At 41.6% G+C, this 24382-nt stretch overlaps 1 protein-coding gene across 7 annotated transcripts in view; it reads right to left on the bottom strand.

The window, feature by feature from the left end:
- The window catches only part of sav1 (salvador family WW domain containing protein 1), a 51776-nt gene that overhangs the window by 2771 nt on the left and 24623 nt on the right, over nucleotides 1-24382 (bottom strand). For 2 of the 7 annotated variants that reach the window (XR_011593118.1, XM_070879234.1), the window contains exons 3-5: nucleotides 16360-16630; nucleotides 11240-11389; nucleotides 5686-5907 (exon numbers count right to left, since the gene is read on the bottom strand). Coding sequence is in view for 5 of the 7 variants with exons in the window: in XM_070879234.1 (XP_070735335.1) it covers nucleotides 5694-5907; nucleotides 11240-11389; nucleotides 16360-16630 (635 nt within the window). In the remaining 2 variants the exon portion in view is untranslated. The other 5 variants (XM_070879232.1, XM_070879236.1, XR_011593116.1 and 2 more) reach the window with 4 other exon arrangements.

Genomic DNA, 24382 nt, shown 5'->3' with positions numbered 1-24382 from the left:
GATTTAAAACTTACTATGAATACATTACACTTTCAATTTATAGGTTCAGCTATGTCTATATTTCTTTATGAAAACATTAAAGTTATTCTATTTATCCATTCTCTCCCTTTTTGAAAGTACACCAGCTCCTCCAGTTGAAATAGTTTATCCACATTTATCAAAAACAATTTTACACTATTATTTATTCATGTCACTTGCAGCTCTACATAACAAAATAACCAATATTTCACAAAATGCAAGACTTGGTTACAGGTGACGCAAAGTTATTCAACATTTTACACTCTGGATCTGATCGGATTAAGACGATGAGATTTTCCAAGATTATTTCAGTTAGAGCTTTTACAGCCGCCAGAGGCAATAGCCATTTTGAATGACCCATGGCTGGATTTAAACTGAGATCCCAGAGGTAAAACCTGCTGGCACTATACTGTTGTGCAATCTTTACAAAATATACCAATTTCCTGCAAAATTGCAAACATGGTTCATTTTCTGATGCCAAACAAAAAAAGATACCTATAAAAATAAAGAAAACAAGTAACCTCCACATCAAACCTTATGCTTTTACCTTATCAGGATGAGGGTTGAGGGATAATAGATTATTTTAATAATGGAGCAGTGGCTGGCAGAGTAGGTGAAAGAAGGGCGATTTCGCGAATAACTCAGATATTTCTGTCTGAGCTCTACAGACAAGATTTGGTCCTTACTCAGTGCTGGGAACTTGCTAATTTCAGTATTGCCAGTGATAGGGTTGATATATTTGGCTGCCAGAGCTCCCACTGCATTAAACCCTGCTGGAAGTGCATGAGGATTGGATCGGACACAACTATGATGACTTCCCCAGTAAAATAGCCAACCACATCACTTACCATCAAGGCTTACATGTGAATAAGTGCCACTTGGAGAGGTACTGGAGGGCAGTGTTCATAAGAAAGTAATGAGAAAAGGTTTTTCAGTCCTAGGATAGTTTAGTTTGTGGCCAACTGAAAAAATGTTGCTGTTTCTACGGCCTCAACACCAAATCCTATACTCTTTGCATCTATCAACTATTTTGAATATGCTAACCAATTCATGTTGACTGCACTCATCTTCAATGACACCACTAGAAACATCTTGGAAGTCACCACTTAGCAGAGGCTGAACCAGACCAAGCCACATCAATACCATGGTTACAAGACCATGGCAAAGACTGGGTAACATGCAATGAGTGCTTAATTTCCTGATCCCTCAAAACCTATCCACCATCTACTCGTCTCAAGTCAAGAGTGATAGAATATTCAGCACTTGACTGGAATGGATGTCATTGCAACAACGCTTAAGGTGGTTGATGTCATCCACAACATTGCAGTTGGTTTGTTTGGTGCCCTTGTCAATGTACTCAATATCCTTCCCTTCCATCACCAGCGCATTGTGGCTTTTTACAAATGATCGACAGGAACTGATCAAGGTTACTTCAATAGTACCTCCCTCCTATGTGATCTCTACCAAGGAGGACAAGAGCAGCAACATAGTCAAAACATCACCTTCAAGTTACTTGCCATCATGAATTGAACACATACCATCATTCCTTCATCGTTGCTGTATCATTATCCTGGAATGCCCCAATACTAATGTGGAACTACAACCACCACAAGGACTGCAGTGGCTCAAGAAGGCTCGCTAACCTTCATAAGGCACCTAGGGATGGATAAAACCTGGTCAGCATCACCCACATCCTGAGAACAAGTTAAAAATGTAATGACTTGTCAGCTAAGTATTACTGCTTTGAGAAACCCTCAAACACAGCATCACTTCCTGCCTTCTCAATGTTCAGTCTCTACCTTGTAGGAATTCAAAGTGCAGATTTAGTTCCATGCTTCTATTTTAAACATAAACTTATAATTCACCTTCCCTCATCTGCCATGCATGTTTGTGATTTTAAGACTTTCCTCCCATGCGCCCTTCCAGTTGCTAACATAGCCCCCCATTCTTTGAATGCTGACAAGCATTAAAATTCAGAGCCTTATGGCCAATTAACATTATGCATTCTTGCAGGAAAAGACTAGCCATAAAGGGAATAGTAGACTATAGGAGATACTCCCACAGACATCAGAATTTGAACCCAAGAGGAAAAGGTACCATCAATTTTGGAGACATGCTTTGCTGACGGAGTGGGTAATGGAGCAATTGGAGACAGTGTGCCCATCGTAGGTACCTCGTGAAAATCCACATCTCTTTTCTGCTCTGCAGCAGTAAAATCTACAGAGTATATGTTCTATTGACAGTCCTAACTGTGATGGTGTGACCAAATACCATCACTTTTATTGCTCTTTCTTTCCAGAAGCAGCCGAGCAGAGAAGGATGAAGACAAAGAAATACAAGACGTTTAGCAACATGACCACCCACTCGTCATCAGTCCCAAGGCCACTTGAGCAGAAACAGGGGCCAACCCAAATTTTGCCCCAGCCCACAGAAGGACCCAAGTAACATCCCTACTCCAGGAATTTCAGCCCCCAGTGTTTTGGCTACTGAGGTAATGAAACCTACAATGTGAAAGGTCCATCCATACAGTAGGTTTGATCTATTGATTCAAGGTCGAATATCAATCATGTACAGATAAAAGTACAAAGCGCCACTGAACTAGTGGCTACAAACATTTGAACAATACCAGACAGGAAAAGACTCTAGTTCATCCAGCTTGTCCCAAACTAATGTGACACCATGTGCATCACAATATATACATTGCCCACCTGAAACCATGAGTTCCTAGGAGAGGGGAGAGGCAAAAAAAGAAAAACCCAAGTCAATTTGGAGGGGGGGGGGGGAAGAAAAGAGAGAAATTCCTCTCCAACCCCCTTAGGGTTATTCCAGGAGTTCACCCTGGCCCCAATAATTCTATTCAGTACCTACCTTTTGTACGAGACGATCTCCGCCCCAGCCAGAAACAAGTCCAGCTCTTGCTTGAAGTAATTCAGCAAATTGCCATCCACTGACAAGCCTGTTCGAGGTCCACTGGAAAAAAAAAACATCTCCCGATATCCAAGTTCGATCTGGCCTTGTACAACTTACAATTGCGACCAATTATCCTCCCTAACCTATTTAATTGGAACAAACTGTCAATTCAAACAATCTATTTCCATCATCTTATAAACCTCGACCAAATCAGTAAAGGTCAGCTCTGACGAGTTAGGCAGGATCATCAACCTAGCCCATACATCAAAACCTGGAATCAAGGGTTGAATTATTAGAGAGAAGTTAAAAAGAATTCAGTGCAGGATAACCCTTAACTAATGGAATGCGGATAATAGTTATGGTAGCTTCAAAGTGAGGGTGTTCAAACTTTTGTCTTCATGGGCAGCATACCATGAAGCCTTAAATATAAACAGAAAATGCTGGAAAAAGTCAAGTCAGGCAGCATTTGTAGAGAGAGAGAGAGAAACAGGAGTCAAGGTCAAGTCTCTCTCCCACAGATGCTGCCTGACCTGCATCTCCTGTTTATATTTCAGATTTCCAGCATCTGCAGTATTTTGCCTTCGTACCACAGAAACTTGATGGCTACATATAAAGTTTAACTCCATGATCATTAATTTGCATATTTCGCAAGTCGCTGGTACTAACAAATTTTGAAGTCCTGATTTAGGATTTATCTATCGATGGGGCAACACTAAAAAACAGCTCTTTCCAAATGTCCAGGCCCACAATATTTAAATAAAACAAACTAGTAAATAAGAAATAAAAGTGCAACTAGGACTGAGCTGCCTGGAATTTGAGCTTGATTGCTAGGGCTCAATCTGCAACTGTTCCAGTGCCCCGTGGAATTAAAACACTAGCCTTTTTCATTGGTTTTCATGGCCTGACTGAAAATAGGTAGCTAGAAAGATCTTGAGCAGTCTTTGTTAAATAGGATTACTTTATACAACTTTATTAAATTACTTGCCGTTAGTAAGGTTGTCTTCGTTCTTTGAAATCAGTTCATCAATATACCTTATTCAAGTCCATCATCCACCAGCACACCACAGATAGTTGAAGAGTGCACGCACTATGTAATCTGAAAGAAGTTGCTAATTGTGGAGTGCAAGTAAGAGGTGCACTAGCAATACTTATGCAATACTACCATGGAGAATGGGAATTGCTGACAAGCTGCAAGTTACTGTGCGTCAGGAATGAACAACCAATGGCAGTACCTGTAGTAATAATGTCACTGCACTTAAATTTAAATGCTTTACTCGATTGGTTGCAGAGGTTGCATTGGAGCACTTGGGAGGTTGAGCAGGTTTGAGACATATGCTGAAGGAAGTTGCACAAATTCTATGGGCATCTCCTATTGTTGGGAGATGCTGTGAACTTCATCGGCTGGGCATCATTCTTTAAACACTCCAGAGTGCTCTTTACCCAAGCCAGATTCTTTCATGGATAGATCTGGAATTGATTCAACAGTGATGAACTTCAATAGGCCAATACTCAGGTGTGAAATTAAGAGCATTTATTGGCCAAATAAAATACAAACTTTGGAACCAGGAACTTCATTAAAACTACACAATGAAGTTGCAAATTTTGTTTTTAAAAACAGGATTGAGAATTGTATACTCCAAAAACAGTATTATTTATAGTGCACAATAAAAATTGATTTTTAAAAATATTTTTTTCCTTGGGTATGCCTATAAGGCAACAGTTAATATAGATGATAAAATCACTCTTCCCAAAATAGATGCCAATTTCTAACTGATTATGGAGAATGAATGAGGAATAAAGGGGCACTTATAAAAAGTTTATTGACATTTTTGTGGGTTTATACATATTATTGCACTAAATAAAAGAATTAATAAATAGCAATCTGTATACTACTGAATTGCTGAAACCACATAACTGTGTGAAATTTCAATCTTCTATTTAAAGCATGGCATCTATGAAAATACACTCCTGCTAATCAGTTTATAAATTTGTACAAAACATTATTACAGTTTGTACAAAATGCTTCGGTTCATTGATAACAAGAGTCCAAATAAGCTTTATTGTATCCCTGATTTATTTGCAAGAGAATTTTGAATTTACTGGTGTCTGGTCTGTTTAAATAAACTGCTTGCTAAACAAGCCAAAAAAACAAAGCCAAATTGCACCCAAGCAACAAAGTTGTCTTCAATGAATGCAATATGTGGAGCCAAAGTAATAAAAGAACAAAAGGAGCACAGTGAAATTCCAAACTGGTTATATTTATGATTTTAAACTTTTGTCATAATTATTAAAAAAAAGTTGGCATATAACAATGCCATTATAATATCAAACATTGCTTCCAATGTTCACAAGAAAACCCTTGGGAGTTTGGCTTCGTATGTAAACACAAACATATTACCGTTCTCTTACCAAGTTAGTGTTGGATGCTTTAGCTTATTTCACAAAACATACAGACAACAATCCACGCTTAAAGCTATACATTGTCAGTTACAAAATTGCTGCTTCTGGAGCAATATTTGTACTCTTATATTGAGGCACATACTGCACAAAGACTTGGTAAAATAGAGATAGACCAACATATACAGAAATTATAAGCAGAATGTTGTGTCTAATTGGTCATAATGTTGACATTTAGAGGCAAGATTACCTCCTCCAAGCTCAACTTTCCTTCATCATTGGAAATGCAGCAAAAACAAAAGTTTGCATTAGAAACAAAAGATGTTTTATGAAATAAAACAATTTCGTGTGTTCACATACTTAGGCTGTCAGACATTTGCTGGAAAATTCTTGCTATGATGTTGTGCATACCACTGCTGTCTTTGCTTGCGATTTTCAAGTTCTGTCAAAAGCGCTTGTCTATAAGCCTCATATGACTTCACAATCCTTTCCAATTCCTTCATGAAGAGCAGTTTCAGCAATCCTTGGTAAGCATCCAAGTCTGCCAGTTGGAAGAGTTCCCACTTCAGAATGTGATCATATCTGCAATGGTAACAAAGACCAATGGCAACATCAACTTTTTGAAAAGAGCACATCCCTCACCTTAACATACATCATCTGCAATTTAAAGTTATTCAAATATAGGTGAGTGGGGGAGTAGAAATGCATTTGTAAAAGAAAGTCACAATACAGCAACACATTTGATCCATTATTATATGCAGCCTGCAGTAAACCTCATATTATTCAAAATCACAAATTCTTCAATGATTTTCCTACATTCCAAATTAAAATTATTTTGTCATATTCCCACAACTAATTTTTTTTTTAAAACAAACATAAGAAATAGGAGCAGGAATAGGCCAATTGGCCCCTTGAGCCTGCTCCGCCATTCAATAAGATCATGGCTGATCTGATTTTGACCTCAACTCCACTTTCCTGCCTGCTCCCCATAACCCTCGACTCCCCTATCGTTTAAAAATCTGTCTCTCTCTACCTTAAATTTATTCATGACCCAGCCTCCACAGCTCTCTGGGGTAGAGAATTCCAAAGATTCACGACCCTCAGAGAAGAAATTCCTCCTCATCTCCATTTTAAATGTGTGACTCCCTTATTCTGAAACTATGGCCCCAAGTTTTAGATTCCCCCCCGAGGGGAAACATCCTGTCTGCATCTACCCTGCCCAGTCAACAATATTGATCAGATAAGGAATTGAGCATGCTTCATTTGCTTCAGAGTTTTCTATGAGAGGTATGGTCCAAGAATTTTATGTAAGTGGAGGCTGGGTGACCAGGATGGCGGGGCATTACCACACAGCCTTCACATCTGGAGTTCGGTTCGAATTCAGTCTTAAATTGCGTAGAATAAAAGTCACCCCGCTGTTGACTGTAAAGGCCTTATATACACACACACGCACACGATTTCTCCACCAATTTTCTCTGCTCCCTTGTCCTTGTTCTCCAGAAGGTGTTAACCGTTTTCTAAGGTATGCATACATGGCACCAGTCACCATCCAAAATCTCATCTTACTGATTGTGAAGTCTGAACAGCAAGCTCCATCAAGCTGTTCCACAGCAGCATCATGATTGATGTTCAGTCAGATATCCACATGTTTGCACTTGTGACAGGAGTTGCTTTGTAGCAATCAGGAATGAAAACCTTGGTTTGTTTCTTCATCTCCAAACCTGACTATAGAAGCCAACAGAGCACTCCGATTGCCACCTTCACAGAGTACAGATGGATATCCCAGTCCATATGGCTCAGCTAAATACTACATAAACTCCAAGCTGCTGGGGAACCCCTCGCACCTTGCTGGTAAGCATAAAAACTACTCTCATTTTTGACTGAGAAATGTTTTATTAGTATAGAAGAGTAGCAATCAAAGATAGCAGTAGAAAAAAAACACATTTCCCCTCCCCCATCATTACTATTTGGTTCCTTCATAGTTCGTTTACCGTGTCTGGTACACTGAACACATTTGAGGTAGAGGTACATTCTGTCACAGGACGACAAGAAGATAGCGAGACAGATTGCCTATAGATGCATGAACAGACCTCTTGATAATTCACAGCACATCCAGTTTTTGAAAGAAATCGAGGGTGAAAGAAGTTATTCATCACATTAGGCAAAAGCAGAAATGTCAGTTAACAGCAAGACCAGATTAGTCACAAGTATGAATGGGAATGCCCCCAAAAACAATGATGCAAACAAGTTACCCAAAGGCCTTTGTAAATCAAGATGATTTTTCTCCATTTAATCTCCAACTTCAGTTAAAGCACTTTGAATGCACTTACACAACTGAGCAAGTAAATCTTTTTCTCTCTTGTGCAAACAAGGTCAACAAAAGCAGCCATAAATTTATCTAGATACCTGAATATTAGTAAGAGTGTATAGAAACTCGCTTAGCTGATGAGTTTACAAAGTTCAGAATGTCTCTGATTAAGAATCCCATTGTGATCATCACATCAGAATGTTACAACTTCTCCCCCTCCCTGAAAAAAACATGCCAAATTTACATTGATTGCTTACACTTTAAGACTGATTATTCCTACAACACCTATTTTGCAATTACCATATCAGATTTGGTGAAAATACAAATTGAGAAACTGCAATTATTTGAGAAGTAGACAGACACAAACTTTCCAATTTTCTCACCCCCTAAAATTGCCCCATCACATTTCATCAAAATTCAATCGCACTGCAGTAAAAAAAAAATTCTGCCAACAGGTGCCATCATGTGAGCCACCGTCATATACGTCTAGAACTTATAAATTTAGTCCTGAAAAAGGTTCCACAATTTTGAAAAAAGTACCAACATGTATTCTCGCTCCAACCTTCCCACACAGCTTGATGCACCCCAGTGGGAAGCTGTTTAACCTACGCCGCCTCCAGGCCAGGTCCAACATCACCCAAACCCCTCTGTCGTTGAACTGCAGTACGCAGACGACGCCTGCGTCTGCGCACATTCTGAGGCTGAATTCCAGAATATAGTCGATGTATTCACTGAGGCATATGAAAGCATGGGCCTTACGTTTAACATCCGTATGACAAAGGTCTTCCACCAGCCTGTCCTCGCCGAACAACACTGCCCCCCCAGTCATCAAGATTCATGTCGCGGTCCTTCACAACGTGGACCATTTCCCATACCTCAGGAGCCTCTTGTCAACAAAGGCAGACATTGATGCGGAGATTCAACATCGCCTCCAGTGCAGCCTTCGGCCGCCTGAGGAAAAGAGTGTTCGAGGACCAGGCCCTCAAACCTACCACCAAGCTCATGGTCTACAGGGCTGTAGTAATACCTGCCCTCCTGTATGGATCAGAGGCATGGACGATGTACAGAAGACACATCAAGTCGCTGGAGATATATCACCAACGATGTCTCCGCAAGATCCTGCAAATCCCCTGGGAGGACAGACGCACCAACATCAGTGTCCTCGCCCAGGCTAACATCCCCAGCATTGAAGCACTAGCCACACTCGATCAGCTTCGCTGGGCAGGCCACTTAATTCGCATGCCAGACAAGAGACTCCCGAAGCAATTGCTCTATGCGGAGCTCCTTCATGGCAAACGAGCCAAAAGTGGGCAGTGGAAACGTTACAAGGGCACCCTCAAAGCCTCCCTGGTAAAGTGTGACATCACCACTGACACCTGAGACACCCTGGCCGAAGACCGCCCTAGATGGAGAAAGTGCATCCAGGAGGGCGTTGACCTTTTCGAATCTCAACGCTGAGAGCGTGAAGAGGTCAGGCGCAGGCAGCGGAAGGAGCGTGTGGTAAATCAGTGCCACCCCCCACTTCCTGCGACGAGTATCTGTCTGTGGCTCTAGCATTGGACTGTTCAGCCACCAAAAAACTCATTTTGGGAATGGAAGCAAGTCTTCCTCGATTCCAAAGGGCTGCCTTTGATGATGATGCACCCCATTGGGCCTCATGAACATCCGCAACCTCAGGTACATCCTCCTGGAAACAGCTTAGTCATTTCTGCCTATCTGACTTCCAACTTTAGCAATGCATATTACAAAGTGCATGCACAAAGTCCTCGTTGCCTCCTCTCTTACCTTTTGTACATGACTGAGTAATTCATGTGTTAGCAACTCTTTTTTGCTATGCCTAAGTTCTCAGCAGTGACTCGAGCAGGGTGATCTAGTCTTTCTAAATATCCCTCCGCCCTCCAGTTTAGGAGTAGCAGCCGTCTTATAAGCTTTGGCTGCGCAGTTCATCTGTGACAAGCAAAGTCAAAATTATGTTTCAATGTGTTCAATATGCAATCCGAGGGACTGACCACCATTTTTCAAGAGGACAAGTAAAATGTAATTTCTGTATGTCTCAAACACCACAGAAACAAGGTGAGACTCTGCAAAAGATGCCAGTATTTCGTGTAATAGAAAAATACATATATTGCAAATTATTGCAGAAGAAAACTTGTGTATTTTTCTCCAAGGGCTTGCATTTATATCCTCAGGGCGCCCCAAAGCATTTTACAGCCAATGAAGTTCTTTCCAGGTGTAGTAACTGTTGTAACATAGGGAAACATGGCAGCCAATTTCCACTCAGCAAGTTCACAAACAGTAATGAGATAATGACCAGATAATCTATTGCATCAGATAATCATTCGACCTTCAAATTAATTTTTTCTTAAAAACTCTAAACAATTTATACTATATTTAACAGTAAAGCTAAAATTAACCCCTAAGTAACGTTAGTGGAGTTTGAACTTTATGGGCTTGAAATTCAGTTTTTAGCGATATCTGTTTTTTCCCATTATTTTACGGACAAAATACCACTAAAAACAGCGCCATTTTTTGAGGAGGTAAAATTGGCAAAAAAAATGTGCCCGTCGGTAATAATCGGTGTTGCGCGAGGATTCGCAGTGGAAACCGCAGTCCTCGCCAACTTTAGCCCGAGGCCTATCACTGCCAAAAATAGACCCTGGGAGGGGAGAAAACATAAAATAAATTTCAAAAATCAAAAAAATAAATCATCAGAAAACATTCACTATGCACTTAACTAATGAATTGCTGAAAAAGAATAAATAAAAACTTCAACACCTTTTTTGTAGGTCTTCATACCTACCACTGTTTCTGGGTCTTCAATGCAGGCTTTTTTCAGGTGTGTTTTTTTCCACCCGGAGTACGGGTTCCCCGAACGGTCAATTTTAAGCGGTGTGGTTTTTTTTGCTGCGGCATGTGGTCGATCCGCTTTTTGCCGATATTTAAAAACTGCCATTCGTTAACTTTGGCCAATTTAGTTAAGTACCTTTTACCGGCAAAAAAGGCGAAACATCGCCGAAAAAACGTGCGCAAGGCTGGCCAATTTCTCCCCCTATGGCTCTGCACATACAAGGTGTCTTTAAAAAATATATTTCTGGGTAATGCAATAGGAAATCAAATTGCATTTTTTTGTCGAAACATCCAACAAAGGATAACATTTGGGGCATTCAATATCAAAGGTAATACTCTGCCGTTCTTACGTTACACTATTTGGGGAATGGGTACTGGAAATTAACTTTTCCTGCTTCCATTGATACTTCCCACTAATTGACCATGCAGCAACACTGCTAGCAGGTGTTGAGGAGTGGAGATATAGACCACCCTTCATTCCGGTATGTTCAAGGACGTGATACCGAGTGGTCTTCAAAATAAAAAAGCATACCGGGCAAACTATTGATTCAAGGATGTATCATCTGGTCTTCAATTCATTCTATTGTGTGAAAAATAAAGTTTCAGTATGGTTAAAGTTAAAGATACCTACAGTGATCAGCAATCAGTATTCTTTGCATCGATTTTATTCAGATACTTAAAAATAAAATAAGACATGTCCCTGCAGAAATGCATTTAATAAATGCTATTTCTACATCATTATTTCTAATGAATACTTACTTTACTGGGGCCCTGGCATAGACCTTCAGCCAATCTGGAATTTCTGCTGTGTGGTATGGGTTTGCAGGAACCAGCTGATTTCGATCAGTTTGTCGTGGTTGGTATGTGATAGGAGGAAGGAGAGGTGGAGGCTGGTCGTACCGGGGAACACTGCAAAAAAAAATTAAAGTTCCAACATTAACAATACATGTCCATATGTCATTAGTTGAGCCTTATTTTAATCCAAATATATTTCTAGTAGCAGGTAAAGCAAAAGGCTCAGAGGCAGGAAGCAAAGGGTAATGGTTGATAGGTGTTTGTTATTGGAAGGATGTTTCCAGTGGGGTTTCACAGGGCTCAATACTAGGTCCCTTGCTTTTTGTGATATACATCAATGAGCTAGACTTGAATATAGGGGGCATGATTAAGCAGTTTGCGGACGATACTAAAATCGGCAGTGTGGTTGATAATGAAGAAGAAAGCTGCAGGAAGATATCAACTGGTCAGGTGGGCAGAACAGTGGCAAATGGAATTAATCCAGAGAAGTGTGAGGTAATGCATTTGGGGAGGGCTAACAAGGAAAGGGAATATGCATTGAATGGTAGGGTACTGAGAAGTGTAGAGGAACAAAGGTACCTTGGAGTTCATGTCCACAGATCCCTGAAAGTAGCAGGCCAGGTAGATAAGGTGGTTAAGGCGGCCTATGGAATGCTTGCCTTTAGAAGCTGAGGCATAGAATACAAGAGGGGGGGGGGTGTTATGCTTGAACTGTATGAAATACTGGTTAGGCCACAGCTGGAGTACTGCGTGCAGTTCTGATCACCCCATTACAGGAAGGACATGATTGCACTGGAGAGGGTAAAGATGAAATTTACGAGGATGTTGCCGGGAGCTATGAAGACAGATTAGATAGGTTGGATTTGTTTTCATTGGAACAGAGGAGGCTGAGGGGAGACCTCATTGAGGTGTATAAAATTATGTGGCCTAGATATAGTGGATAGAAAGGGCCTACCTATTTCTCTTAGAGGGGTCAACAACCAGGGGGCATAAATTTAAAAAAATTGGTAGAAGGCTTAGAGGGGATGTGAGGGGAAATGCCTTCATGCAGAGGGGTGTGGGGGTCTGGAACTCACTGCCTGAAAGAGTGAGACAGAAACCCTCACCACATTTAAAAAGTACTTGGATGTGCACCCGAAGTGCAGTAACCTTGACCTTGAGCTGGAAAGTGGGATTAGGCTGGATAGCCTCTTGTTGGTCAGCATGGATACGATGGGCCGAAATGGCCTTCTTCCGTGCTGGAAACTTCTATGATTCTATGAAAAGGTTCTTTTAACTACAGAAAATTTTAAGTTATTACATTTCATATGTTAAACTATGTGGATGACTGAGAACGGGTGCTGTTTTTGACATGAATTTGGCTTTATTGAAAACCCACAGTTGCTCTTCAATTATCTACATGTGGACGCAGGACTAATAGAAACTAATCCCCCAGTCCAGCAAGTTGCTAACCTTAGCTAAGTTGATGTGCCTCTTATTGTGGGGTTTGACACTCAGCTCAACCATAGTCCAAGGCAAAAAAACAATTATGTTGGCAGCTTTGGTCAAGTTATAAGGCTGAAGAATGTTGGATTACAACGCCTGTTATGCATAACAAGGCCTCTAATCAAATCACAGAAGAATTTGGGTGGCCTCAAGTGATTTCAGTAGATAGGTTAGCAGGAAAGATGCATTACTTGAAAAATACCCAACAATTTGTACTCTTTAGGGAAAGCTTATGCAAGTAGAATACAAAATGGAAGATCATGCCTCCAACCTGAAGAATTTCTACGAATTTACCTGGTGGTCCAGGAGATTCAGAGACCCGTGGTCCTGGGCCTCTATGCGAAGGTCTCCGTAAAAGCCCACATATTCCAGGGACGTAGGCGCTTCGCACGCATCCCTGGGATCACGTGGGCCGGCCCAACCAATCCAAGTAGGGGAAATCCCCATTCATACTATGTTGGTGTTTCGGCTGCTCCCAAAAGTTTATCACCATCCTCCGCCTGCTCCACGACGACATGCAAGCCATGATTCCTGACCAACGGATCCATCAGAGACCCAATCCACGTCTGGACCGGGGTCAAGCAGGGCTGCGTCATCATGCCAACCCTCTTCTCGATCTTCCTCGCTGACATGCTCCACCTCACACTCAACAAGCTCCCCGTTGGAGTGGAACTAAACTACAGAACCAGTGGGAACCTGTTCAACCTTCGTCATCTCCAGGCCAGATCCAAGACCGTCCCTACCTCTGTCGTCGAGCTACAGTACGTGGATGATGCTTGCGTCTGCGCACACTCAGAGACTGAACTCCAAATCATAGTCAACATCTTCACTGAGGTGTACGAAAGTATGGGCCTTACGCTAAACATCTAAGACAAAGGTCCTCCACCAACCTGACCCTGCCACACAGCATTGCCCCCCAGTCATCAAGATCCATGGCAAGGCCCTGGACAACATAGACCACTTGCCATACCTCGGGAGCCTATTATCAGCAAGGGCAGACATCGCCTCCAGTGCGCTAGTGCAGCCTTTGGCCGCCTGAGGAAAAGTGTGTTCGAAGATCAGGCCCTCAAATCTGCCACCAAGTTCATGGTCTACAGGGCTGTAGTGATATCCGCCCTCTTGTATGGCTCAGAGACGTGGACCATATACAGTAGACAGCTCAAATCGCTGGAGAAATACCAGCAACGATGTCCCGCAAGATCCTGCAAATCCCCTGGGAGGACAGATGCATCAACGTTAGCGTCCTCGATCAGGCCAACATCCCCAGCATCGAAGCACTGACCACAGTCGACCAGCTCTGTTGGGCGGGCCACATTGTTCGCATGCCTGACACAAGACTCCCAAAGCAAGCGTTCTACTCGGAACTCCTACACGGTAATCGAGTCCAAGGTGGGCAGAGGAAACATTTCAAGGACACCCTCAAAGCCTCCTTGATAAAATGCAACATTCCCACCAACACCTGGGAGTCCCTGGCCAAAGACCGCCCTCGGTGGAGGTGCATCCAGGAGGGTGCTGAGCACCTCAAGTCTCGTCGCTGAGAGCATGCAGAAAACAGGCGGTCAGCGGAAGGAGCGTGTGGCAAACCAGTCCCACCCACCCTTTCCTTCAACGACTGTCTGTCCCATCTGTGACAGAGACTGTGGTTCCCGTATTGGACTGTTCAGTCACCCAAGAACTCACTTTTAGAGCGGAAGTAAGTCTTCCTCGATTTCGAGGAATTGCCTATGATGACTTACGTTGAGCTCCATATGTACGGAATCACCATAAGTATGAATGGGAATACCCCCAAAAACACAAAAAATAAATTTTTTTAAATATCACATTTAAAATGAATCAAAATGGAATTTAATTATTTAAAACTAAAATTTAATTTTTTGAAAAATAATTTTACATATTTTAAAGGTTTTAAAAATAAACTTAGCTTATTTAACAATTTTTAATGTTTAAATTATTGAAAATTTTTTATTTTTTTTGCCCTTTAAAAGTTTTGCACTGATAAAAAGCTGGCGTTCTGCCTGCTTTTATCAGTTGTAAGAATTTCAAGGGCAATCGCTGGGCAGAAGTTATGCAAATAGCCCAACTCTCCGCCCACGGAGGCCCTTTACTTCCGGATGTGTGCGATCTGTCAAGAGGATTCTTCGCATACCTAAACCCGGAACTTGCGAGGGTCCTACGGACGCGTGCACACCTCGTATAGGGCCACTCATTTTATATTTCCAAGTAAACTGATAGCAACCGTTATAACATCGAAAATCCTTCACTGTATTAAAATTAAGTATAAAATACTCTCCATGTACAGAGGAGTTTTAACAAAATGGAATGTATACTATGCCTGATAACATAAGCAATGATTAACTTCCTGTTGCTATGTCAACAAATTGTCCCAGAGAACAGTGCATTTCTCTCAAAAACAATAATAGCAATAGCATACAATCTACCCTCCAAAAACACAAAACTAAAATATGATCCAGTGAAGTTACTACAAAATAGGAGGATTTTTGACATCCAAGTGAAAATTCCTGGTGGACAGTCAATGCAGTGAAAAGTCTGGTATTGGTGTGAGGCTGAATCCCATAAAAATTTACAGAGCAGCTATTTGTACTAATTCTCCCTTCTGCGCATTTCGGACAAATAGTCTCCGACTCCGACCCCCCACAGCCAGCGCAATTTTCTGCGCACGTGCCCATCCATCAACCATGTTGCCTCCACTGTGCCGAGCCCTCGAGCAGCCCCACAACACCACTGCAGCGCCGAGCCTCAGATCCATCTGGTCCCAAGAGGACCTGTGGGCAACCACGAGCAGGCTGGAGTCGCAGCGAGCAGCCGAGAGCAGAGAAGTGGAAGAGAGACACACATGGGTGGGCAGCGAGAGAGAGAGAGCGCGAGAGAAACTGGGACGCGGAGGCAGAAGAGAGAGAGAGAGAGAGAGAGAGAGAGAGAGAGATGGCGGAGGCTGCAATTCACTTAGCACAAATAGACACATCCAAAAAATTTAACTCCTTGAAATTATGCCGAGAGGGTAATGGGTTTGAATGCTCAACATCTTTTTCGGTATTTTCTGCTATTCTAGCAGAGGTGTTAACGCATTCTTTGCGCCAAAATAAAGGTGGAGGGAATTTCAGACAAAACACATTCATGCCTATTATCCCACAGCAAATGAAGTTTTTAAAAAAATCTACAAGACAAGTATTACAAACCAAACAAACAAAACTTATGTTGACACCATATGTTGCTTTTACAGCCACCTGATAATTGAGCAGTCAGCCTAATAATTGAGGGGTGAAGATGGCGGAATGGATATTCAGTATCCTATCTGTATTACACTGCAGAATACAGTGGCTAGCATGATTTACAATCTAACCTTAATTCACATTTTCAAGCATTATATTTTCTCTTTGCTGCATTATTTTGCTAAATTACTGAATAGTTCCCATTTTTAAGTGTAAAATGATAATGATCAAGAGTAAACTATATATAGCAACTTAAAAAATTATGCATCAGTTTTGGGTGCACTTACATACAGTATTTTGTTTACATAAATTTGTTCTCAAATGCAATTTTGGGAAAAAATAAATTATAAACGGAACTCTTTACTGCACCTGGGAGCACAGGGATGCCTATACTGCGCTCGCTTGTTGATGTGATCCACATAATAAACACCAAATTCAGGTGATTCTACTCGCTCCCACCCAGGTGGCAATCCTTCTCTTTCAAGTGGATGGCTCCAATGAGTTGTGTTAGTATTGTGGTCTATATAGTATTTTCTTCCTCGAATAGTCCAGTCCGCTGTCCAACCAAGAGGAAGAGGTAATTCATCAGTACCGTGATTTGTTAGGTTTCCCAAGGACGTTGAAGGAACTCTTCCTATGCCTAAACATGCACAGAAAATAAATTAAATATTCTTCTTTTGAAGCAAACAAAGCAGATCTGGATCCATTTCTAAAATATAACTCAAGCCTGAAGTTTCTCCCACAGAAAATTATAGATTTTACACCTGCAAGTGATTCAATGGAACCCTTTGCAAGCCATACATTACATCCAAATATTAAAATTCAAAATCTTACTCAAAATAAACTGACATGTTTATATAAATGTATAATGCAGAGATTAAAATGCCAGTGTCTCAAATGGTTTAATCTGGAATAGTTGTCATTTGTTATTAGAAATGTACAAGTTGCTCATTGGTTTTCATAGCTTTATTCGTTAATTGCAGTATCTCTGAAGACAAGTCCAGAACATTTAATCTCAGAACTGACTTTCAAACTTTGTGGTCCAAAGTATTTATATCGATGAAATATAAATTTTCAGTGAAAGAATATATTGCAGGTCATTAAATTCAGTCCACTTTTGTTTAGCATATATCTAAGTGACCTTTCTTTAACATTGGCCCACAATGCAAGACAGATAAATGGTAAACACGAACTAAACTCATACATTTATATACATGAATGTCATATGAAGTCAAAGGACAGATTACGTTATCCAAATCACATCACAAATGTACAAAGATCACAAAAATTAAAAGGAGGATATAACGTAAATGACTTAGAAATAGAAAAAAAAGTGCCAGGTGTTTAAATGGATAGGTCCGATATGAGCACTTAGAAATAGGTCTGAAATCTCAGGATATCAATAGTGTTAAATTTTGCAGGTTTTTTTTTATGAAGTTTGAAATTATTGGATAGTCCCCAAGTGAATTTCTCAACTAATTCCGTGAACCCTCAAAAGAATTCAGAAATAGATTTGAAATAATCTTTCTAATTTCAACGCTCTATTTCCCCCAACCCCATGTCCTTGTTGGCGTGTGCTTTTTCAGTGACTTTTCACTATCTTAGCTCAATGTTCTTTTGATGCCTTTTCATTGCCTCACAAAGATCATTTTTATCACCCTACAGTTCCCTGCTTTTCTATTAAGTAATCTGCAGGTCATTCATTCATCCCCTTAACTTGTATTTTGTATCTATTCATTTGCCCTCCCCCGAATCCTACTAAAATACTAATCTTTCATTTTTCCATTTTGATGAAACTTACACCCAAAATGCTACATGCTGTGTATTTTCAATATCTGCTGCTTCTACATATGGATCAGAGGAGACATGAAAGATATAGCATCAAGACTGTGAACTTTATAAATATTCTGAATGCTGAAGTGAGGCCAACTAGGACTTAAGTACACTGATTTCCTTTGTTAGGAAGGTGAAAAATTCTGAGTATGACAAGATCCTCCAAGCCAGGCGGACACCAAGTGAAAAAACCCCATTGCCCTGGCACCATTCAGGAAAATCTTGGCTGCGTTTTGTTTTGGAAGGTTGTCAAGAGATCTATTTCTGGCTAACTACACCTGAAGATCATTCAATTCATCTATAATGTCCATTCATGCTGCGATGCTGGGTACAGTGAGCCTCAAGTATTCGCTCTTCTGGAACTGAACCGTGGGTCATCCCAAAGGCTCAGCTACTCACTGGATACATTTGTTGTGCCATTGAAAGATGGATCCTCAGTAACTTGCTGTGAGCGTCTCTATTGTTAATGTGTCACATTGATGGTCACTAGCCTTTTCCTAACAAATATAGAGCTGTGCTGCAATATTACCATGAACTTTTATTCAAAGTAAAGGATCCAATACAAGCCAGTGAAAATAGCAATAAAATCCTGCACTTTCTTGGCCTCATGAAATTTATATGCATAAGTGCAGAATAAACGATAGGGGAGTTATAAGCAGATTAACTCTAGTTGGTTTACCTGGCTCTATGAAAACCAATTATATACAGCTCCTTTGATGCAAGTATGAAACCTTCCCAAGTAGTTTGTGAGCATGCACATGGTAAGATAAGATACCATAAAAAGCTAACTAGGTTGAGGCACTGCTATCTTTACTGGCATTAGCCTTCAGATATTTCCTCTCAAGAGTCTTTTTCTGCTGTTTTATTTGGGCATGAAAAGCTCAGTCAGTTGCACAGGTATACAAGATTTCTGCACCTACATCAAATGTATCAACTGAAGAGTATTGTAATATTTTCATGGTCGGTTGACAATATTGGAAGAGTGAGCATAAATAGCAAGGGCCTCATTCATCAACCCCATTTTTTACATGAATGAAACACTGAAAAGGTTGTTGCTAATGATGGAGATGAGGAAATGAGCTACATCACAAAAACAAAGTATGCAGGAGACTGGGATAAGATCATATGTTTGCATACCTTCTGCGCGATTCCCCCCCACCCCCACCCCAAAAGCTTGTGGTTTTCTTTTCCCCTCCCCATTTCATAGGTGGCTCCACAGAGAATCCCAGATAGCAGCACTTCGATCTGAACAACATTTCCTTTTGATTGAAACATCTGGGAATATCAGACACTTGGGAACTAGGCACCAGACAGAAACAAAAACAGAAAATGCTGGACAAAGGGTCATCGACCTGAAACAATTAACTCTGTTTCTCACTCCACAGATGCTGCCTGACCTGCTGAGTATTTCCAGCATTTTCTGTTTTATTTCAGATTCCAGCATCCGCAATATTTTGCTTTTGTACCAGACTGAAACAGCTTGGTTATTGGAAAAAACATTTTTGTTTTCGTACAGCAACAAAAATATCATTCCAGCAAGTTGATTTAAATGGACAAGAATCTGATGACCTTGTAGACCCGAGCGCCCCTCATGGTCACTTAGGATCCAAGGAAAAAAGCTTCAAAATCATTGCAATAGGTATATATGATGCTTAATGGCTACACAAAAATATATTCAGAGCAATACATTGGGATGATGTGAATATCCTTTCCACCCCCATCACCAACATTTTTATGCGTGATGATTTAATACCGAGGATTTGCGATAGGATAAACATTTATGGAATTAATTTGGAGAAAAAGATTTATTTTTGATTATTTTTAGTTTGAAACAGCATAGCAGTTTACTGTAAACTTTCATAAAACAAACAGTGCTCGATCATTGCTTTAATCAGGAGACCACCAACACACAAGCAGAGAACAATTTGCTGCAGCATATCAGTGGCCTGTCCCGGCTAGCCTCCGTTTAAAGTCCAGCAGGGTTCTCCCTCCCAACTTTTGCCTGTTTTTGCAGGCTGCACAGAAGAAGAGTTCCCAACCACCTCAACAAAAGAAAGAAATTCTTGCATTTATATCACGCCATTCACAACCTCAGGATGTCCAAAGCGTTTTACAGCCAACAACTAACTTTTTTTTCTGAAGTATAGGAACTGTTGTAATGCAGGCACCATGTCACTGAGCTGGTACTTGAGTGCAAGATACAAATACATCAGAGCTAGAGGGTCTAGACAGTTTGAGGGTAGTTCACGGTGATGTATTAAGCACAGGCAAGTGGGAACAGGTGGAAATCGAAAAGCGGGAATAGGTGGAGATGGAAAAGGGGGAACAGGATGCTTCAAACTGGAGAGGGAGGTTACCTTCATCTGCAGCTGGTGAGGCCAGCAATCGCAATCTCTAGGGACCAGTCTCTGAAAGAATTGTTACTCTGAAAGATTGTTGAAAGAATCTTTGGGGGAATTGCCTTCTGGCTTCTGACACAGCCGATAGGGTAGACAAATAAAGGTCACTTACAATAGTAATTTACAAACAGCACTGGATACACACCCATGCAGAGTTCCCAGTACTGGGAACCAATGGACAGCATCTCATGTGTGAACAAAGGCTTTTGTTGCTCAAGTGCTCTTTGTTGGTCAAGTACTCAAGTTAATTATGTGAGTGTTGTGTTGCCACAGTACTTGTCTCAAAAGACCTATTTAACCTTTACAGCTCCAGAGAATTACATTCTCCCACAATGACTTTTTATTTTTAAAAAAGCAATTTCAACTTTTGCAATGTGATGCTGAAAATTCACCATTACAGTATCTTTATCTAAATGGTAAGAGTACCTTATATCCAGCTTTTTAAAAAATCCATATTTTGGGATTGGTGTGCATCAAACTCTAAATCGGATCTCTAAAGGATCATGGATACCCTCTTCCAATTGGTTCCCGCCCGGTAAATCCGCCAGACAAGTCTCTCACTTCCTGGTGTCTTCCCACTGCAGTTCATACCTACTCAGAGCTCTGCCGACATTTTCCAACCCGTCCTCATCTATGGTACATAACATACCTTTTTATTTTAATTTTACAGAGCTCTTGACTACAGAAAAACTGAGCAGCATGGTGAAGGTGTCAAGTGATGGAATTCATGTCTGATCCCCAATTATGCAATGAGCGTCCAAGTACGGCCCAAGAAAAACTTAAGGGAGGAGTCATCAGACCATGCTTGCATCCCCACCAACTGCCAGTTCAACAACATATAGGTGGAGACCTGTAAACAGCTTGCCTACTCTCCTGGGGAGATCAGAAAAAGGACAGGAAAAAGCAACACAATAAAAAAAAAATGTTTTACTGATTGATAAATACAACAAAAAAAAATGATGGCACCTTCCTAAAGAGTAGAATATGGTATAAAATGCTTTGTCAGAAAAACTGTTATTCACCTTTACAATTTTGAATTTCAGGTATCACCCGCACAACTGAAAGAGAATTGATGCTAGCTTGAAGCCAGCCAAGGTAGAGAAGGTTAAAACACATCCAGATGCAAATTTTAAGCACTCTTTTTTTCTTGAACTTCTTTCATTAATAATCAGAACCAAATAAATATAACAAAATATACATACTCCCAATAAAGCTAGCTCACTTCTCTGAATTGCACTTTGACTAAGATGCTCACTATTTCTTTTCAGCCCTCCCTCTCATTTCAATATAATATTTTTCCATTTATTTCATGATTCTAAGTCATGAAGGCATCAGACTACTGCTATATCTACTCCTCAAGCAATAATACAGAATTGCTATGGTAAAAGTTCTAGCCAATACAAATTTTATTCTCCATTTATAATCTCACTCATACACATCACCTGTACTCCTCTAATACGGTTCCACAGACATTCTTCTCAATATTCATATGTGGGGTTAGACAGCTAAAGTTTTGGGGGTGGCAGGGGGGAAATCAACAACTCCAATGTGGATATCCACATACAGGTGCAAGTGCTAGGAGTAATTAGTGTTGATTCTTTCCTGCTCTAGTCTGAGGATACGGAGTTCAGCTACAGCACCTCCACCATTCAAGCTGAAACTGTCTAACTCAGCATCGGGATTGAATTGGAAATCCTCCTGGTCTGTATGGCTCAATACCAAATCACACGGAGCTACCATAAAGCTACTTATTTTCAGTAATTTAAAAAACTCACAGGTTGAACTTGATGCATTCCCAAATCCATTGCTGATAAGTGCTCAAAAATACTGATGGATAATGAAAAACTGAGGGAAATATCATACTTTAATGGAGAACCACCACTGAGAAAATACAAATATTTTCCTGCTATTTGGATTCTGAGCAGATCATAGCCCAACATTTTTTTTAACTATTTAAAAAAAAAGTTACATTATAGGTATGATCAATGATTTAACTATTTTCAGCAAAGGGACAAAACCATTGCTCATCCAAATTTGTTAAACATCCATGAAAACTAAAATAGATACCTTTGAATCAGGCCAAGAGTTCCAATAGTATCTCGTGTTTGCTCACAAATCACAAGAAAGACTTATTTCAGTAGATGTTTTAAATTTCATAGGATACCTTAACGCATACATATTCACACTCATTTTTCTCCCCTCCTTGAAGATGTTGACTCTTAACTCCTGGTTGGGGTATGGTTCCATGATTACCAGGTGTTCCCCAACACTTCCTAAATGATGATGATTATTCATGCGAGCAGACGACTGTTGAGCCATGTCATATCAAAAGAACAGACGGAAAAAGCAGAGGAGATACAGCAGCTGGCCGACAGCCATGATGTGCGAGGATTCTTCATCGCAGTCAAGGCTATCTGTGGCCCAAACACCCAAGGTCCCATCCCACTGCTGAACAAGAACGGGGAAACACTTAAGGACACTGAGGCAGTCAGGGCCTGCTGGAAGAAGCACTTTAAAGATCTCCCAAATCGAGACCCTGCCTTTGACTCGAGTGTTCTCGACTCCATTCCGCAGCATGCTACCTGCCACCACCTCAGTGAGACCCCAACACAGCACGAGAAAAAGCCATTAAGACAGCTAAAAAACAAGGCTACGGGAGCGGATGGAATCCCTGCTGTGGCACTGAAGTATGGCAGAGAGGCACTGCTGGTGCGAATACATGACCTCATCTCTCTCATCTGGAGGGAGGAGAGCATGCCGGGAGATCTCAGAGATGCAGTGATCGTGACCATCTTTAAGAAAGGGACAAGTCCGACTGCGGCAACTACAGAGGAATCTCCCGGCTATCAGCCACTGGGAAAGTCATCGTTAGAGTCCTCCTCAACCGTCTTCTCTCCGTGGCCGAGGAACTCCTCCCGGAGTCGTAGTGCAGATTTTGTCCTCAATGGGGCACAACGGACATGATTTTTGCAGCATGACAGCTGCAGGAAAAATGCAGGGAACAGCACCACCCTTATACATGGCCTTCTTCGACCTTACAAAGGCCTTCGACACTGTCAACCGCGAGGGTCGATGGAGCATCCACCCCCGTTTCGGATGCCCCCAAAAGTATGTCACCATCCTCCGCCTGCTCCACAACAACATTCAGTTCGTGATCCTTACCAACAGATCCATCACAGACCCCATCCACATCAGGACCAGGGTCAAGCAGGGCTGCGTCATCGCCCCAACCCTCTTCTCAATCTTCCTCGCTGCCATGCTCCACCTCAGTTGACAAGCTACTCGCTGGAGTGAAACTAAACTACAGAACCAGTGGGAACCTGTTCAACCTTTGCCGTCTCCAGGCCAGATCCAAGACCACTCCAACCTCTGTCGTCGAGCTCCAGTACGCGGACGACGCCTGCGTCTGCGCACACAGGCTGAACTCCAGGATAAAGTCAACGTATTTACTGAGGCGTACGAAAGCATGGGCCTCAGGCTAAACATCAGCAAGACAAAGGTCCTCCACCAATCTGTCCTCGCCACTGCCCGCCAGTCATCAAGATCCACAGTGCGGCCCTGGACAATGTGGACTACTTCCCTTATGTCGGGAGCCTCCTATCAACAAGAGCAGGCATTGACAACGAGATCCAACACCGCCTCCAGTGCGCCAGTGCAGCCTTCGACTGCCTGAGGAAAAGTGTTTTTGAAGACCAGGCCCTCAAATCTGTCACCAAGCTCATGGTCTACAGGGCTGTAGTAATACCAGCCCTCCTGTAAGGCTCAGAAACATGGTCCATGTACAACAGACACCAAGTCGCTGGAGAAATACCACCAACGATGTCTCTGCAAGATCCTATAAATCCCCGTGGACGACAGACGCACCAACATTAGTGTCCTCGTCCAGGCCAACATCCCCGGCATCGAAGCACTGACCACATTTGATCAGCTCCGCTGGGCATGCCACATCGTTCGCATGCCAGACATGAGACTCCCAAAGCGCGCGCTCCACTCGGAGCTCCTTCACAGCAAACGAGCCAACGGTGGACAGCGGAAACGTTACAAGGACACCCTCAAAGCCTCCCTGAAAAAATGTGACATCCCCACTGACACCTGGGAGTCCCTGGCCAAAGACCACCCTAAATGGAAGAAGTGCATCTGGGAGGGCATTGAGCTCAGAG

The sequence above is a fragment of the Pristiophorus japonicus genome, chromosome 4 (genome assembly GCF_044704955.1).
Source record: "Pristiophorus japonicus isolate sPriJap1 chromosome 4, sPriJap1.hap1, whole genome shotgun sequence".
Taxonomy (NCBI): Eukaryota; Metazoa; Chordata; class Chondrichthyes; family Pristiophoridae; genus Pristiophorus; species Pristiophorus japonicus.
This window is presented reverse-complemented; position numbering and strand designations above follow the sequence as displayed.